This window comes from Mustela nivalis (genome assembly GCF_964662115.1).
Source record: "Mustela nivalis genome assembly, chromosome: 12".
Lineage (NCBI taxonomy): Eukaryota > Metazoa > Chordata > Mammalia > Carnivora > Mustelidae > Mustela > Mustela nivalis.
In genome coordinates this window covers 39,115,043-39,133,216 of record NC_139031.1, presented here as the reverse complement: position 1 = coordinate 39,133,216, position 18,174 = coordinate 39,115,043, and the positions used below count along the sequence as shown (strand labels likewise).

The window sequence follows — 18,174 nt, the reverse complement described above, 5'->3', positions numbered from 1 at the left end:
GGTCAGGTGGGGTAGCAAGAGCCAATCGGCAAGCGTTTCGTGTAGGTCTTCTCCGGAGGTGGCGGCAGCTGCGGGCCGCCGGCCAGTGAGGAGCGGGTTGAGAGGGGACGCGGTGGCGACTGGAGGAGTGCTAGGTCTGTGTGCGAGCGGGATTGGGGCGCGCGCCGGCTGCGGGAGGCCTCGGAGACCGGGGCGAAGGGCCGGGCCGTGTGGAGCCGCTCGTCAGTCGGCCGGCGCCTCTTCTGCGGAGGAGCAGCAGCAGTCGGAGGGAGCGGGTGAGGGATGAGGCCGGGGTCGCGGGGAGGGTGGTTAGAGCGTCTTCGAGGCCTCGGCCGGTGTTTGTGGCCTGACCTGGCCTCGGCGTCCGCCACGGTCGTCGCAAGGGCTTCAGGCTGCCTGGTGTTGTTGAGGGTTTAGGAAAAAGGAGATGACCAAACCACAGAAAAGGGCGTTTTGTGTTTTGGGTTGGCAGCCGGCTTTTTCGGGCGTCGGACAGCTCCTCCCAGGGCTGGCCTCCGGGCGGAGAAGAGCGGTGAGGGCGGTGCCTGGACGGACGGGACGAGGATCGGTCGTCTCGGGGTGAAGCCTGGACGGCGCAACCCAGCCGGCCGTCGGCTCTGGGCGTAAGGCCCAGGCCGCCGTCCGGTGGGTCCCTCTTGGGTGGAAGTCAGTATAATCCGAAAGTGGGCCTACTCAGAAAGTGTCAGGTAATACAGTGGAGTAAGCTTTATTAAAACCAGCAGTGTGCCTCTCTGTCCGTGTTAGACCCGCCCTTTGACTGCAGAAGTGCCTGCAGTCCGGGTGGCGGCCCCAGGACTCCCTCGGTTTGCGTTCTTTAAACGAAGGGGTTGTACTTGATCTTTAGTACCCGTGAGTACGAGTAACTCTTTGGGAGGGAGGAATCCTTCTGCTAATTACGCTCCGAAGAGGCCACAGGAGAGGAAGGCAGGCGGTTTCCACAAACCGTAGTGTCTTTCGTCAGCCTAGTTATGTCATCATAGATTGTTAACTCCTCGTACAGAGTTCAAAAAACAGGATCACATTCGTCATTAAATCTATACTGTCTAGAATTCCAAGTTGAATTCTTAGGGAAAGCTTATTTAAGGTTAGGGAAATATTTAAATGACTTCGGGGAAGTTTGAACTTAAGTATTTAACTTATCTGAAGTATAGACTGTGAAAGTTTATTTTTCTGGTAGCCTTAGCAGAAATAATTCCATTACGAGTTTTTTTTTTTTTAAGGTTTTATTTATTTATTTGACAAGGGGAGAGAGATCACAAGTAGACAGAGAGGCAGGCAGGGAGAGGGGGAGGCAGGCTCCCTGCCGAGCAGAGAGCCCTATGGGGGGCTCGACCCTAGGATCCAGAGATCACGACCTGAACCGAAGGCAGAGGCTTTAACCCACCCAGGCGTCCCGCCATTATGAGTTTTTAACAAAACCCATTAATACATGTTTTCTGGTTAAATATTTGGGATCTTGCAATGAAAAAATTATTACAGTCTATCATATTGTCAGTATTAATATGATACTGAGATTTTCTGTTTGCAATCCTTGCTGACCTTGCCGAAATGAAAGCTGAAGTTGGTGCTTTCTTAGGGAGGGAGGATTACCAATTCACATATCCTGGGCTATTTATCTTGGTAATATACTTTTTTCCCCCTGAAGTAAATACTTTTATTTTTAATACTTTTAGAATATGGATTCTTGAAAGGAAAATTGACATCCTTTTTAAAATTATTTGGATTTTCTACCCTTTTTACATTGTTTACAAATGATAAGTCTTCACAGTGTCTGTTGGTAAAAAACATTATTGAATACTTTTGTTACTGTTCTGTGTATGACCACAGAGTATTAGTGAAAAGGTAAAGTGAAGAAAGACTTTTTTCTCAATTTGGTTGAATTAACATTTGCATTTAAGGAGGTTACAACCAGGGGTGCCTGGGTGGCTCAGGCTTAAGCGGCTGCCTTCTGCTTAGGTCATGATCCCAGCGTCCTGGGAGTCCTGGGATGGAGCACCATATCCCGCTCCGTGCTTGGTGGGAAACCTGCTTCTCCCTCGCCCTCTGCTGCTCCCCTGCTTGTATTCTCTCTCTCTGTCCAAAAAAAAAAGTTACAACCAACATAGAGATAATAAAACCTGTGAAATGAAATAACATGGGGAAAAAGCACAGGACAGTTACTATATACTTAACATGTTGATACTACATTAAATATACCTTGTATCCTAAAAGTTCACTGGTTTTCTTTTTTTTTTTTTTTAAGAGTTTATTTATTTATTTGATAGAGACACAGTGAGAGAGCACAAGCAGGGGGAATGGGAGAGGAAGAAGCAGGCTTCCTGCTGAGCGGCAGCCCGATGCTGGGTTCAACCCAGGACCCTGGGATCATGACCTGAGCTGAAGGCAGAGGCTTAAGGACTGAGCTATCCAGGTGCCCCACTGGTTTCTTTTAAAAGAAAAAGTCTTAAGAATAGCTTCATGAATAATTTTTTTTTCTTTTTTAGGATTTTAGAAATGGCTACTCCCCAGTCAGTTTTCGTCTTTGCGATCTGCATTTTAATGATAACGGAATTAATTTTGGCATCAAAAAGTTACTATGATATCTTAGGTGTGCCAAAATCAGCATCAGAGCGCCAAATCAAGAAAGCTTTTCACAAGTTGGCCATGAAGTACCATCCCGACAAAAATAAGAGCCCTGATGCTGAAGCAAAATTCAGAGAGATTGCAGAAGGTAAGTAAATGGCTATCTCTGAGGTCTCACAGATACTAACTGGTAAGGGAGAATGATAGCTAAGAAGTGTATGTATTTGGAGATACTGCGATGATGGGTGGCAGGATGGGGTCTACATTTAAAGTGAGATTCTTGAGACTATCTTCCTACCACAATTACTTTGATTCAAGGATGGATGGCTGAGTGGTAGAATAAATTTTTATTGTTATATAGATCTTAAATTGTTAAAAATGTATCACTTTATTCTTCTGTTGTATATGAAATTGCTTATTGTTTCCAAGTTAAAAGGAATTTTAGATACCCAAAACTTGGAAGCTAACTTATGGAACAGTTTTTACCAAATATGGAGATTAAATACAAAAATACTAAGTATAAAAAATTTAAATAGACTTTGAAATGTTTTGGTTTTTTTTCTTCACTTGATCTATACTTAAAAGCTACATTTATCTTTGAAGGAAAAATATTAAACAAATTTTGATTTAAGACTAGTTTTAAAACAAATTAGACCTCCTGAGTATTCAGTAACTAATGGTGGTGAAGGTAATTGAGTAGAGAGTTGGAGATAAACTTTAACACTTCAATTAGTAAGGAAGTGAAAAATCTGAATTCTTGATTGGTTATATTGGACCATTAAATTGTTTATACAAGTAATGTTTTTACCCAAATAATATGAAAAATAACTGCATAATTGCTGCCCACATGCTTATTTGTAAGTGATGGTAGCATTCATTTAACAAATATTTATTAGATATTTACTAGGGGCAGGCATTATTCTGACAGTAGATACTATACAGTAAATAGGACAAAGGCCCTGCCTTTTGTAACTTTCATTTTAACTTTTTTTTTTTTCCCTATGTTTGTAATGTTTTGGTTTTATTGGTGGTATATGAAATCCTTCCCTAAAATAGAGAGTTGAATTCACTTATCTGAAGAGGTTTGGGTATATGCAATTTTCATTATCTTAAGTTACTAAAGTATTTTTATTTTCTTCAGCATATGAAACACTCTCAGATGCTAATAGGCGAAAAGAGTATGATACACTTGGACACAGTGCTTTTACTAATGGTAAAGGACAAAGAGGTAACGGAAGTCCTTTTGAGCAATCATTTAACTTCAATTTTGATGACTTATTTAAAGACTTTGGGTTTTTTGGTCAAAACCAAAACACTCGGTCCAAGAAGCATTTTGAGAATCACTTCCAGACACGCCAGGATGGTTCCAGTAGACAAAGACATCATTTCCAGGAGTTTTCTTTTGGAGGTGGACTGTTTGATGACATGTTTGAAGATATGGAGAAAATGTTTTCTTTTAGTGGTTTTGACACCACCAATCGGCATACAGTACAGACTGAAAATAGATTCCACGGATCTAGCAAGCACTGCAGGACTGTGACTCAACGAAGAGGAAATATGGTTACTACATACACTGACTGTTCAGGACAGTAGTTCACTATTTTTCTGTTCTCACTAAAGCCAACTATTTGACTTTTCTTCAATACCCTTTGATGCGAAACAATTTTCTGTGAACTATTTTGACAAGTGCATGATTTCACTTAACTTGATATAGATATTAAATGTATTTAAATGTTTTTGACAAATTCAGCAACACTCAGTAGAAAATAGCTAATTATTAATTTCCCTGATAGGAAAGATTCTTCAACAAAGATATTATAATTCTGCCTGGTCTTTTTTCTCTACTTGCCCTCGGGCTTACTTGCGTGGCCAGTTTTAATACCAAGAAAAGATTGAGTTTGCCTGATATATATTTAAAGGTTAAACTTTGAAACTTATTGTAGATTTAAATTGTGTGAACTTGAATGATTTTTGCAGTGAAACCTTTGCTAATTTAAAATTGCATGCTCTGCGGCATCTCTGATTTGGGTTGCTAAATGTACACGAAACTGTAATTGAGTCATTCAGCAAAGGATAGCAGTATCTTTCCACTGAAAACTTTAGAAAGTAAATAGATTAATATTTACCACAGAACCGTACCTTTCTGCAGTAAAATTGGAGTAAGTGAAATGATCATACTGCTCATAGCTATTTGGCTGAAAGAAAGTTGAAAACTTTTGAAATATTACCAAGAGATTGTTACATGCTTGGTCCCTGGCTAATGATTTTGTAGTGTAGAAATCATAGCTAATTTATATATCATTTCACATTTCTTTCTTTGTTGTTGGCTCTCTAAGTCTTATATGGATTTATGTATTTTGTGTGTGTGTGTGGTTCCTCTTCTTTGCACTCATCTTTATCTAGAGATTGACTAATACCTCATTCTGTTTGTAAAAACAGCCAGTAATTTCTGTGCAACCTTATTATGTGCAATATTTTTAAATCCTAAGAAATGTGTGCTTTTGTTTTCATATAGACTTATTTCTTTAGTTCAGCACTTTTTGCATTATACTCCATATGAGTATTAATCCTATGGATACATATTAAAACTAGTAAATGTCTCATACAACATTGTGTGTGAGTGAGAGAAATATAATATTTACAATATGATGTTCTCGGTTTTCATTTTATTGTTAAAAGTTTATTCTGTAATTCTAGAGCTATGGAGGGTATATAAACAATGGGGCTGCTTATGCTGACCATAGACCATATTCCAGAAGTTACTTTTGATTAACCTGAAAACCCTGATACAGCCTTGTTTGTTTGACATTTGGTAATTTCTCTTACTTTCTTATCATCCTCCTTCCCTCAAAATTTTGGTAGCTTAAAGATTTTGTTAATTATAATTTTGTTGTATTTGCTTGCTAAGAGCAAGTATTCTTTCCTCTTTTAGGCCTCATTGGGGAAAAGGTGAGACATTGCATAAAGCTATATTTGTTGATTATAATCTTTAATTTGAAAACTCTGAAGGAGATGAAATTATTAAATCTATGTATCTAAATTATTTTCTGGAAGGTATACTTACTGCTTTTGTTTGATAACCAGAAAATAGCCATACCTTGAATTTTGGTCTAAGGATCATCTGAATCCTATCAATAGAATGAATGAGGCAAGAAAAAATATTTTTCAAGTCAGGATTAACTTTATATTATTAGCATCTGTCCCCCTTTTCTTTAGGGCCTGATTATTCCTTGTTTTTCCCATTCTGAACATGTTTTTGAACCCCCCCCTTCTCTTCCTCTTTCTTTTTCTCTTTCTCTCTCTTTTTAAAAAAATCCCCCTTTTGAGTCTTTTGCATAATTTTTGCAAGGAAAAAATGGACCCTGAGTCATTACGCACTTAAGGTACAAACTAAATATCAAAAAGATACGTAGGTAATCTAAGGATATATGTGGTGTGTGTACTTGTGTGGCTTGATGGATAAGGTACTGGAAATTAGACCAGTAATCAATATAGAAGTTTCCTCCATAACTTTTTTTTTTTTTTTTTTAAAGATTTTATTTATTTGTTTGACAGAGATCACAAGGAGGCAGAGAGGCAGGCAGAGAGAGAGGAGGAAGCAGGCTCCCCGCTGAGCAGAGAGCCCGATGTGGGGCTCGATCCCAGGACCCTGGGACCATGACCTGAGCCGAAGGCAGAGGCTTTAACCCACCGAGCCACCCAGGCGCCCCAGTTTCCTCCATAACTTATACTTTTTCTTCTGTACTTAAAAAATGACCAATGCAATAGCTTAATCTATACTCCCTACATAAATCAACTCATGAAATCTGTCAGTCTCTTTTTTGCTTCTAGGCAAAACAGTAATATGTATATAATATATATATATATAACATATATATATATATAAAACATGACTTTTAGTCTTTGTCTTGAACACATTTCTGTAATTCTTCAAGTTTTTTGGATTGAATATGTCTTGAATTGGATGCTATAGGGCATATAGTAGACATGAGATTTTTTTGGTGCTCTAGAATTGGTATAATTAACTCCTGATCTGATGGTTGATCTTAGACAGTTTTTGTGCTGTGAATTTCAGTTTCAATTTTGAGATTAGTTCTGTGAAAATTCAGGTTGCCCAAGGACAACTAAAAATGTGTACATTCCTGGAGTTGTTACTTTAATTTTCTGAAATGGAAGTTTGTTTAGCAATTAAAAGAACACACTGGGGGAAAAAGAGACCATTGCCAAACAGAATAAAGAAGATATTGGTACCACTAGTAGGTTTCTAAAGTTTTATATATTCATGTTAATGCTGGTCCCTTCAATTCCAGATGAGAGGTTGAATGTAATCACCAGCCATGATTGTTTCCCCTCTCTCTTGGTTCCAATGGCAGATGATATAAGAGTGAAGTCATAAAAATGCTTGGAAAACAAGAGGAGTTTTGAGATAGTCCAGGAAGGTATAAAGCAGAACGAATTGGATTGAGAGAAAAATCAAATAATCACAGCCAAGGTGTCCTGGAGAAGTTTTAAGGCTCAGATTTGGGTGGGTGGGGATGGGAGGAGACAAAGAGAAGGAATGGGCCAATCCTCAATCGTGCTAATTCATTAAGAATTGCATTGGATTACCCCCCCCCCCTTCTTTCTTCCAGCCAAACTGTTACTGAGATAGCTTTTAGGCTTTACCCTTAGGTAAGTCCTAAGGGTAAAGCCTAAGAGAATAACTCTGTACCTAAGGGTAAAGCCTAAGAGAATAACTCTTCAAAGATACAGATTATTCCTAGGGAGGATATTGAGGTGCCATAGAAAGAATGTAGGTAAAGTGAATTTTCACTGAATGGGGATGTCGAGGGTGAGTAATGGCAGCATTCCAATCCCAGAGTAAGCCTCCTTACTTGGGCTTGTGTAGGGAACAATGACTTCTGCATGCCGACCACATACTCACTTGTAGGTGCCTGCTGGTTGAAATGTCCTAACAACTTAACACAGAACCATAGCTTCTGTTCAAAATGGATGTCTAATGCAGGCATAGGTAATTGCTGAGGAAATTTGCTTTTCACAGCATCTGCATTTTGATGTAGTCCTTCATAAAAGATGCTTAAGGAATATCAGATATTTAAAGAAAACTAATAGCAGGGAAGAGGAACCCCAACATCCAATCCCGATGAAGAAATATAATTCAGGAGATAATTGCAATACTAGGAAGTAATTTAAAATTTTATCATTACCAGACTTTTGATGAAATACTGCATCAGTGAATCAGGCATAGGTCCTTGTTTTACCTAATCTGCTTCTCCAAGATTTCTTTCCATCTGACGATGGTGTCAGAAAGGGTGGATGAAGCAATTTACGTGTACATCAACTACAACCCAAGTCAGTGAAAGGTAACAGTAGATACGGGTACGTAAGTTCCTGCCCTGCAGCCTCTGACCCTTCTACAAAATTCAGATTCTTCTCTTATCTCAACTTTGCAACTCAAATTCCTCCCCAACTTTTCTCCAGACCTTGCTCTATGGTGGAAGTATCTAGTGAAAAGCAGAATATGCCACCTTTTAGGCATAAGAATTATCTTACACAGGTGCCTGGGTGGCTCAGTTGGTTAAGCAACTGCTTTCAGCTCAGGTCATGATCCTGGAGTCCCAGGGTTGAGTCCCGCATCCGGCTCCCTGCTCAGCAGGGAGTCTTATTCTCACTTCTTGTGCTCTCTCTCTCTCAAGTAAATTTTAAAAATCTTAAAAAAAAAAAAAAAAAAAAGAATTATCTTAGGCTGATTAATTTTCTAAAAAAAAAAAAAAATCCTAGGGAGCCTCTTGGAAAACCAAGGTTGCCTTTTGTAGAAGACATTTACATTTGTAAGGAAAATCTCCATTTGTAAGAGTGTCTCCCTCTGCACTAGGAGGAGGAGGATGACTAAATCTCTAGAAACTGACCAATGGAGAAGTCATGGACTTGAACCCCTGTTACAACCTTTACAGTGTGTTACCCAAAACCCTTTCATAACTGGCTCCCTCAACCCCAACATCTTTTATATTTCTCTAGAGATGGTATTTGAGGTGATAGCTTGAACTATTTTGGAGAATTACTTGTGTTTTCCTGGGTATCTCCAATGTATACAGGAGGTATACATGTTATTAAACATCTGTTTGTTTTTCTCCTGTTAACCTGTCTTTTTTTACAAGATGGTGGGGTGGAGGAAGAGGTATCTCAGTCAACAACCTGGAAAGGAAGAGGGAAAATTATTTTTACTTCTTTACAGTAGATAATTTGTTGTGTCGTCCTGTTTATTGTTACTCATTATAATGTCACAGGGTGCCAGTGCTTACATTCCAGTAGAAGGGGACAGGCAATAAACATAATAAGTAAATTACTACGTTGGATGATAAACTCTACAGAAAAAAATGTAGCACAAAGGAGGATCATAATACTGAGAGGGCAGGAAGGCCAAGCACATGTAGCAATTATCAACAGGATGGTCAGTGTAAGCCTCACTGAGAAGGTGGATTTGCATAGGTTTGAATTGTTTGCATGGAAGATGGAAGCATGTATGACAAGTTCTAAGAACAACAAAAAAGCCAGTGTAGCTTGAGGCCTGTGAACAAGGAAGAGTAGTTGAAGATGAGTTCATAAAGGTAGTAAGGGTAGGGAGCAAGACAGATTATGTAGGGCTTTTTGGCTTTTGTATAGAATTTGGCCTTGAAATGTGATGTGATAGCTGAATTATGAGCAATAAATGACTTCACCTTCTGTACATTTAAAAAAGATCATTGTAGCAGCTGTGTTGATAATGGACTGTGGAGAGACAGTAGAATAGGAACGCCAGTTAGGCTATTTCAGTATTCCGGAATGAGGAATTGCGGCAATTCACACAGTACACCAGGATGGTGGCAGTGGAGGTGGTAGAAAGTGTTTGGACACCACGCATAATCTGCAAGTAGAGCCAGGAAGATTTGCTTATGGTTTGGACATAGGCATGAAAGAGGAGAACAGGATGATTCCAAGCTTGATGTTTATGGAGAACCAGAAAGGTAGTTGCCATTAACTAAGATGAGGAAGGCCACAGGTTAAAGACATTTAAGAAGGAAGATCAGAAGTTTGGTTTGGGCATAGCAACTTTGAGATAATGTTGAGAGGGAGGAGAGATCTATCTGGAATTTGGAGAGAGAGCTGAGCTGGAAATGTATATTTTGGAATTGTCAACATACAGATGATATTTTTTAAACCTTGAGACTAAATGAAATCACCAAGGGAGTATTATATAAATATAAAAAGAAGCAATCTAAGAACCGAGCCCTCAGGTATTCTCAAAGTACAAGGAGAAAATGAGGACCCTACAAAGGAGTATGAGAAGAAATAGCCAATGTGTTTAAGAGTTTTGTGTCTTGGGAGAAAGTGAAAAAACTCTATCAAGAAGTAGAAAGTGGGGACGCCTGGGTGGCTCAGTTGGTTAAGCAGCTGCCTTTGGCTCAGGTCATGATCCCAGCGTCCTAGGATCGAGTCCCACATCGGGCTCCTTGCTCGGCAGGGAGCCTGCTTCTCCCTCTGCCTCTGCCTGCCATTCTTCTGCCTGTGCTTGCTCTCTCTCCCTCTCTCTGACAAATAAATTAAAAAATCTTAAAAAAAAAAAAAAAGTAGAAAGTGATCAACCTTGTGAAATGCTGCCATTAGGTCCAGTAAAATAATCCCTAAGAACTGACCATTGTGGAGTTTTTTTCTTTTTAGCAATGTAGAGGTCAGAAATGACTTTGACAAGACCATTTTCTATCAGGTGGAAGGGGTTCCTCCACCAGTTTGGAGCAGGTTTAAGAGAATGGCAGTCCAACCAAGTACTTTTAGAGAAATTATTTGGAAAATATAGTGAATATATTTCTGGACAGAATTTTTAACATGGATATTTTAATAGAGCTTCAGTTATTACTCCTGTATAGCAAATAGCTTGTTCTTCAGAATAGTGTTCTGTAGGATGTTAATAAGTATGTTGGGAAAAAAGAAATCGTGTTTAAATAATTTTGTGAAATCGGGATTAAGAGTCAAACCATGTCAAATATGTTTCTTTATAGGTGGGTATAGTATTGTGAATTATATGAAATATTTATTTTGTTATTTAGATGATCATATTTCTCATATATATTTGGGTTTTGTCCCCAGTTCCTAGCTCAGCATTCACAGAGTAACTGTGTCTTTTGTTTTCTTAATGAGATTTTGGGACCACACCCAATGAGGGGGCTGGTTGCCAGGAGAACCAACCAGGTGTTTAGAGAGCTGGAATTTTCATTCACATCCCCAGTCCTCCAGCTAGGGCACAAGGCTGGAGGTTGAATCAATAGCCAAGGGCAATGATTTAATCAATTGTGCTTAAGTAATGAAGCCTCGGTAAAAACCCAAAAGAAGGTTTAGAAACCTTCCTTACCAGTTGGTGAACACGTGGAAGTTTGGAGAGAGTGGTGTGCCTGGAGAAGGAGTGCAACCTCCATGCTCTATCCCCATACTTTGTCCTGTACTTCTCTTCCATCTGGCTGTTTCTGAGTTATATCCTTTATAATAACTTGTAATTTCGTAAGGACAATGTTTCTCTGAGTTCTTCGAGCTACTCTAGCAAATTAATCCAACCTGAGGAGGAAATCTTGGGAACCTTTGATCATGTAGCCAGTTAGAAACACAAGTAGTGGGGATGCCTGGGTGACTCAGTTCATTAAGTGTCTGCCTTGGGCTCAGGTCATGATCCCAGAGTCCTTGGGATCAAGTCCCACATTGGGCTCCTTGCCCCACAGAGAGCTTGCTTCTCCCTCTGCCTGCTACTACCCCTACTTGTGTTCTTGAGGGTGTTCTCTCTCTCTCTCTGACAAATAAATAAAAATTACACACACACACACACACACACACACAAGTAATGCGCTGGGCTTGCATTTGGCATCTGAAGTGGGACAGCCTAGTAGGACTGAGCCCTTAACCCATGGGATCTGATGATTTCTCACCTCTGTCAGAGGTGAGTTGCATTGTAGGACACCAGCTGGTGTCCAGAGCATGGCTTTGTGGTGTGGGGAGAAAACATGCCCTCATGCATTGGAAATTTGTGTCCCAGAACATACCCTGTTAGTGGCTTCTCAGAGCTTTCAATATACTAGTTGGTATTATGAATTCCTAGCAGATTTACCAATTATTTACCAATTATTATGTGCCATATTTACTAGACCATGGAAACATTTAACTATATCCAAGAATGAGTACCTTTAATTATATCCATGTATGCCACCAACAAATTTTGGTAAATACTGACCTACCAAAACTGAGTAAAAAATCATAATGAATCTTTTGAACATGTGCATGAACACATATTAAATAGTGATACTTTAAGTAAAGCAAAAATGATATGCTTGTGTTCCCATTCTCTCTCGTCTGTTTGAATTATGACTGAAAAAGATCCTAGCAGACCGATTATGATTTTATTTAGTCTCACCTACATTTCATCACCGTGCTTTTTTTTTTGATCACTGCTATAGCTATTTAAATAATGTTGTTTTTTTTTTTTTTTTCAGGACTATACACTATAAAAGTCATCACCAAACAAAATAGGCCAGTACAATTTAATTAAATGAAAGACTCCTTTATTATTCTCCCAAGAAAATGAAAACCAGTCATTGTTTCTAAATTATATTTTAAAAATAGGATAGTATTTGAGAACAGAAGAATTAAAATGTGACTATTAGGATAAAGAGCAAATGATTCTTACAGTGTCATTTACTAATTGGACCCGTATTAGCAGCTAGTGTATCAGACAGGTTCTGACAGTTGAGTAGCGAATTATTCCTCACTGATCAGTAAGAAATAGAATAATCACACCCACTCCTATAGGTATACATACATTTTCTTGGTGAAATATCCTTTGGCTGTGTCTGCAAAATAATGGGGTAAATGGAAACAGATCAAAATGCTAATATAGTGAATAATTTATCAGTCTTTTGAGAATTAGTTCCTTTTTCTCTGTATATATGCATAAGTAAAAAATTATTGACCTTATTCCTAGTGCCAGCTTTCATAATAAAGTTTCAAGCAAATGCTGGCAAAATGGTCTCATCTTTTAAGAGAATATAAGAGTTAGTTTCTTTCCCAACCCCAACCACACCCAAAAAATTATTACAAAATGGTGAGAGAGAGAGAGAATAGAAGACACCACGTCTAGAAAAGCAGTGTACAGAGTGTTGGGAAGAGCTGCTGAGACATTGGTTGGCTAAGTGGGGTTAAAAAGTTTCCCTACAGAGTAGCAAGAATTAATTTAACAGATATCTGAAAAATAACGGCAGGTGATGAAATGGAATGGAGCAATGTCTTCAAAGATCTTAGGGAAAAAATACTTTTAAACTTAGAACTTGGTAACCAGATAAATTATTAACAGCAGGTGAGACTAAAACGAAGCCATTTTAAAAATGCAAGAACTCAAAAGATTATTACCCACATATCCTTTATGGAGAAATACTAATTTTTACTTTAAATTACTATGTGCAAGACAGGGTACAGTATGGGAAATAAGACAGGGACAGCTGAGTGTTTATCTTCGTGAAGAAATAAAGAAAGCTAGAAAGAAATCAAGAGCATACATTAGATTTTGACACTTGGGAATTTCTCACTTGGAAAATAAGAATTTTGCTTCTTTCATGGATCTAAGTACTCAATTTACAATTAAGTTGTTTATATAATTATAAATGTTTTTCAGTCTATAAATAATACACAGAATATTTAATTATTTTTGTAGGATTTATGTAAAATGTATCTCACATAATTGGAAAATGGAAAAAGGAGAGAAGGCAAGGTGGAAGAAAAGATTAGTGTATTAATTCTATTATCTTTCATGGTAGGTAATCATTTGATTCTATTGAAAGTTGATAAAGACCAGTGATTTAAGCATATATTACTTGCAGTTTTAATGACCAGCATGAGAAGAGCTGTTAACATCATCATTTCTGTGGCATAGCACTGAGAGGCCAGGGAAAACTTACTTGCGTTTTACATAAATCTCTGATGTTTGAATTTCTGGTTGTGAATGTATTTTTTTTCCTACATTCTTATATACTTAGAAAAAAAAGGAAAAAACCTGGTCTATCTGTTGGGATGCCTACAGCTAAAAGAAAACTCCTAAATTTACCCAAGCAATAAAATGCTTTTTCTCTTGTCTAACAGAGTCTGGAGGTCAGGCAGCTAGTTCTAGGAGTTTGCCAGAAATCTGGCTTTGCTTCTCTGTAGCTTTCTTCCTCTGATGTCTGTGTTGGCTTCATTCTGATGGCTAGTTATGAGCAATGAAACCTTCTTTTGGAAGGCCTTAAAAGAACTTTCCCTCCCATGTCATTGTCCAGAAATGTTTCATGTGGTTACATGTCCACAGATAGACCAGTCACTAACAAGAGGAATGTGACGACCATGATTGGTTTTGGCCAGTCAAGACCACATGCCCTGGAGCTCTTCTCCCCCCACAACTTACGGTCTCCTGGAAAAGTGTTCACATCCAGAGAAAAAAGTAGTGCTCTATTAGAGAGGAATTGGAAGGATGGAGGGGAAGGGTGTTTTACTTTAGTATTTTCTATATTACCTATTTCATAATTAAAACCAGAATGAACCAGTGTTTGCTAAGGCACATAATTTTGTTATTTGTATTCATTCTTGTCATTTAGGTAATACTGATTCTCATTCTCTGACACATAGATCAAGAATATAGGCCTAGATAGATCTGGCATATAAGGTAGAGAGAAAAACATTTTTCTTTGCTTTTCAGGGAAAGTTATGATCCATTCATCTCTATTTCTTTTCCTGTATAGATAGAGGTGTATGTTAGTTGTCTTGGGCTAGTCTATGCTGCAGTAATGTATTAGTCACATTCACATTCTTAAATATTAGCAAAATAAGTGTAGTGATTTTAATAGGAATACAATATATCCGTAAAAGGTACTAAAAGGGACTAAACTAGTTTTTTGCAAAGTGCATTATTTGTGTGTTTAATAAAAGTAAGAATTCTAGAGTCAAGTATGGAAAACACTGAATCATGAAAGTTTCCTGATTATCCTAAGACTTCTCAAAGTCATTAATATGCTAATTTATGTTGGATATCTCCAAGAAGCAGATGCAGTTTGAGGTATTTCTAAAATCTACGACCAAAAACTCTTTTTCAAGGAAAAGAATTCTGTGTGATACTCTTTGGAAACTGTGGACTAGATATATCTTTAGGTCTAATTAAAGAACCAATATTTATAGAAAAGACAAACTTCTAAAAACTTTAAAAGCTTTCCATGAACAAGTGCTAGGATTTATGTCCCTAGAGAGCTACTGCAGGAAGTAGAGGAAATTTATTAGAAGAGTGATTTCAAGGGATTTATATTAAAAGTGCTAAGTACAGTGGTGCCTGGGTGGCCCAGTCCTTAAGCGTCTGCCTTCTGCTCAGGGTCCTAGGCTCGAGCCCCGCATCTGGCTCCCTGCTCTGTGGGAAGCCTGCTTCTCCCTCTCCCACTCCTCCTGCTTGTGTTCCCTTTCTCACTGTGTCTGTCTCTGTCAAATAAATCTTTAAAAAAAAAAAAAAAAGTGCAAAGTACACATGTACTGTTACCTTGCTTTTTTTTTTTGTATAAATATTAGGAAGCTCCAGATTAAAGTTGGATGTCAGTCATAAAGATAGAATACCCGTGATTATGGCAATACATCTCAAAAGGAGTAAGAACCCCAAAGTCCTCCTTTTCTTATTCCCAGAGTGCTCTTTGACTTCTCTATGTTTGTTTGCCATCTGGAAAGTGACATAAAAATTATGACTATAGAAAGCCAGTATTGGGGAAATTAGGAACGGGAAAAAATGGAAAGGCAAATGCATCCATATTCATTCATTGCTGGCAACCGTCATTCTTCACTGAGAAAACAAGCAACCCAAAAAGAACTTCCCAAGTCTCCCACCATCCTAAAGCACAAAGTTGATTTTCTGTGCCTTTGCATGAGCCCATTACCATCAAGAAACTCTTCATGTTTCCACTGAAAGCCAACCCTTACACTGTGCCTTGGATCATGTCACTCAGGGCATTCAATACATTGCTCTAGAAATTCTTCCCTTCTTATCAAGATTTGCTTTCCATTCAGTTATTCCCACACACAAACTTATGGCTATTTCTCCCACATTAGAAACAAATTCTTCTCTTGACTCCACTTTGTGAACCAATTGCTGTCTCATATGTCTACTTCTTACGGAGTTCTGCTACACCTCTCCACCCACACATTCTTGTCTGTGTTCTCTTGTTGATGAGCTCCACTTTTCAAAACTGATGTGAAAAATAAATTGATCAGGGACACCTGGGTGGCTCAGTCGGTTAAGCCACTGCCTTCTGCTCAGGTCATGATCCCAGGGTCCTGAGATCAAGTCCCACGTGGGGCTCCTTGCTCAGCAGGGAGCCTGCTTCTCTCTCTGCCTCTGCCTGCCACTCTGCCTGCTTGTGTGTGTGTGTGTGTCTCTCTCTGTGACAAATAAATAAATAAAATCTTAAAAATAAATTGATCATTTCTCAGGCATTGCCCAACACAAAGTTCAACACTCTCCTTGATATTCTTTCCTCACTTAGCTCTCAGAACACAAACTTTCAGTCTTTCTTGTCCACCATTGGTTGCTCCTTTGCAGTCTCTCTTGTTGATTTTTCTTGTCCTTTGCACCTTCTTAGTCCTGGTTCTTCCCTTCTTTCCACTTCTTTCTTTTTCTCTTCTCTTTCCTCTTCATCCTTGTTCTTCCTGTTTCTTTTCTCTATTCTCTTATTATACTTCTTACTTATATGACCTCTTTTCATGGTTTCAAGACTGTCAATATACCTACCGTTTCCAAATTTCTGCCTCCAACCCAGGTCTATCCTAAACTCTATATATTCAACGATCTAAAGTACAGCTCCTGTCAACACGTCCAAAATACAGTTTGCCATATTCCAAGTGAAATCAGTTCCATCTCTGCTGATGGCAAATCCATCCTTCCAGCTGCTTACATTGAAACGTTGGAGTGACTTGATTCCTTTCATGCACTCACACCCCATAGTCAGTCCTACCGGCTATACCTTCAAACTAGTTCCAGAATCTCACAACTTCTTATCACCCGCCAATGCAGCTATCATTATCATCTCATATGGATCATGGAGTAAAGGTAAATGCCCATCCTTTACCCCTTACAATCTGTTATCAAACCAGCACTTAGTATTATTCTCATAAGGTAAATCAGAGCTTATTATTTCTCTGCCAGAAGCTTTTTATTTACCCCCTTCTCATTCACAATAAAAGCTAATTCCTTTACAAAAGTCTACAAAGTCCTATATAATTTTCCCACCCCTCCCCTTAACTCACTAATTTTAATCCCCTCTTCTCTCTGTTCCTGCCAGAATGGACTCCTCACTTCTCCAGGAACATGCCAAGCATGCTTCTTCTTCAGGGCTTTTGCACTAGTCATTTCCTCTATTTCGGGCCACTCTTCTACCCTAGGGCCAACCCTTTCACCTTCTTCCAGTCTTAGTTCAAATGTTCTTTTTTCAATGGAATTCCTGGGCATCCTATTTAATACCACACCATATCCATCCTCCACACTCCTTATCTTTTTCATCTCCATTTTTTCCCCCACAGCACTTATTTACTTAGTATGTTATCTGTTTCCTCTTGACAGAATAGAAGTTCCATTAGGATAAGAATCTCTATTTTGTTCACTGGGTGTCTTAAGTGCCTAAATCTATGACTGCCGTAGAGTGAATACTCAATAAATAGTGAATGAAAGAATGAATTTGACATCCTACCCAATTCACATATCTCAGCAATTTGATTTTCTGAAACATTACAGAATCCTTCATCTCATAAAAGATTAATCTGAATAGAGTTATTTTGACTATACTAAATCAGAGTGACATCTGTTGATAAAGATACTGAGAATCTGACAGTCATCCAGCAATTTTTTTAATCCCAAGTAACATCTCTTTTGTTATTAATTTTTTCTCATTATTTTTTGTCAGACATTTTAGTGTTAGAAAATAATTTCCTGTTCATATGCCATATCCAAACTGTCAGAGATACTGTCTCATGAGAAATTTTTCTCGAAAGGAGAGAAAAAAATCAGTTTACATATGGATACCGGTAGCTCTTTAGATACTCAGAAACTAGGATTCTGCCCCTCCATTATAAGAAGACCAAAGGAGAACTTTGGAAAAACTTACTGATTTAAGAAGTTAAAGTCAAGTGTTAACTCTTTTTAGATAGACATTCTTTCCTGAGTGGGGTTGTGGGGTCTTGTCTTTTAAAAACCTTTGAAGAATCCTCCTTCTCCCTGTGTGTCTTGGCATAGGCACCTAAACATATAATTTAAATTTCGTTTTAAAGCCATAATAAATGGTATACTGATAATTGCCTCTATTTGATAATTATAAACAAAAGAATTTTGTCTTTCCCAATACTTTTAGAATATTTTCAAATTGAGCATAAAGTAGGCCAAAAGAAATCTCAATGAATTCATGTTTAGATTTTAAAGTGTTTTTTCTTCTTGGGTAGCTAACGGAAAGACTGACATGAACCTGATTCTGCCAAGAGCTCCTTCATGAGAGCTGAAAAAGAGTTTCCACAGAGGATTTCAGGACA

General features: G+C 38.4%; 1 protein-coding gene across 2 annotated transcripts; it reads left to right on the top strand.

The window, feature by feature from the left end:
* The first annotated feature begins 8 nt into the window (after window positions 1–8).
* DNAJB9 (DnaJ heat shock protein family (Hsp40) member B9) lies at window positions 9–5,887 on the top strand. Of its 2 annotated transcripts, none has more exons than XM_082693111.1 (3): window positions 9–134; window positions 2,505–2,731; window positions 3,725–5,887. In XM_082693111.1, exons 2-3 carry the CDS (start codon window positions 2,515–2,517, stop codon window positions 4,174–4,176), a joined length of 669 nt encoding a protein of 222 aa, XP_082549237.1. In that variant the 5' UTR covers window positions 9–134; window positions 2,505–2,514; the 3' UTR covers window positions 4,177–5,887. The 2 variants fall into 2 exon arrangements, with proteins under 2 accessions (XP_082549237.1, XP_082549236.1); XM_082693110.1 differs by having other exon boundaries at window positions 10–275.
* The last annotated feature ends 12,287 nt before the right edge of the window (window positions 5,888–18,174 follow it).

Bases quoted from the DNA above. Each gene is read 5' to 3' on its own strand.
- DNAJB9 (XM_082693111.1), top strand. From the start codon at position 2,515: ATGGCTACTCCCCAGTCAGTTTTCGTCTTTGCGATCTGCATTTTAATG. The intron at 2,732-3,724 runs GTAAGTAAATGG...TATTTTCTTCAG, and splicing joins ATTCAGAGAGATTGCAGAAG to CATATGAAACACTCTCAGAT.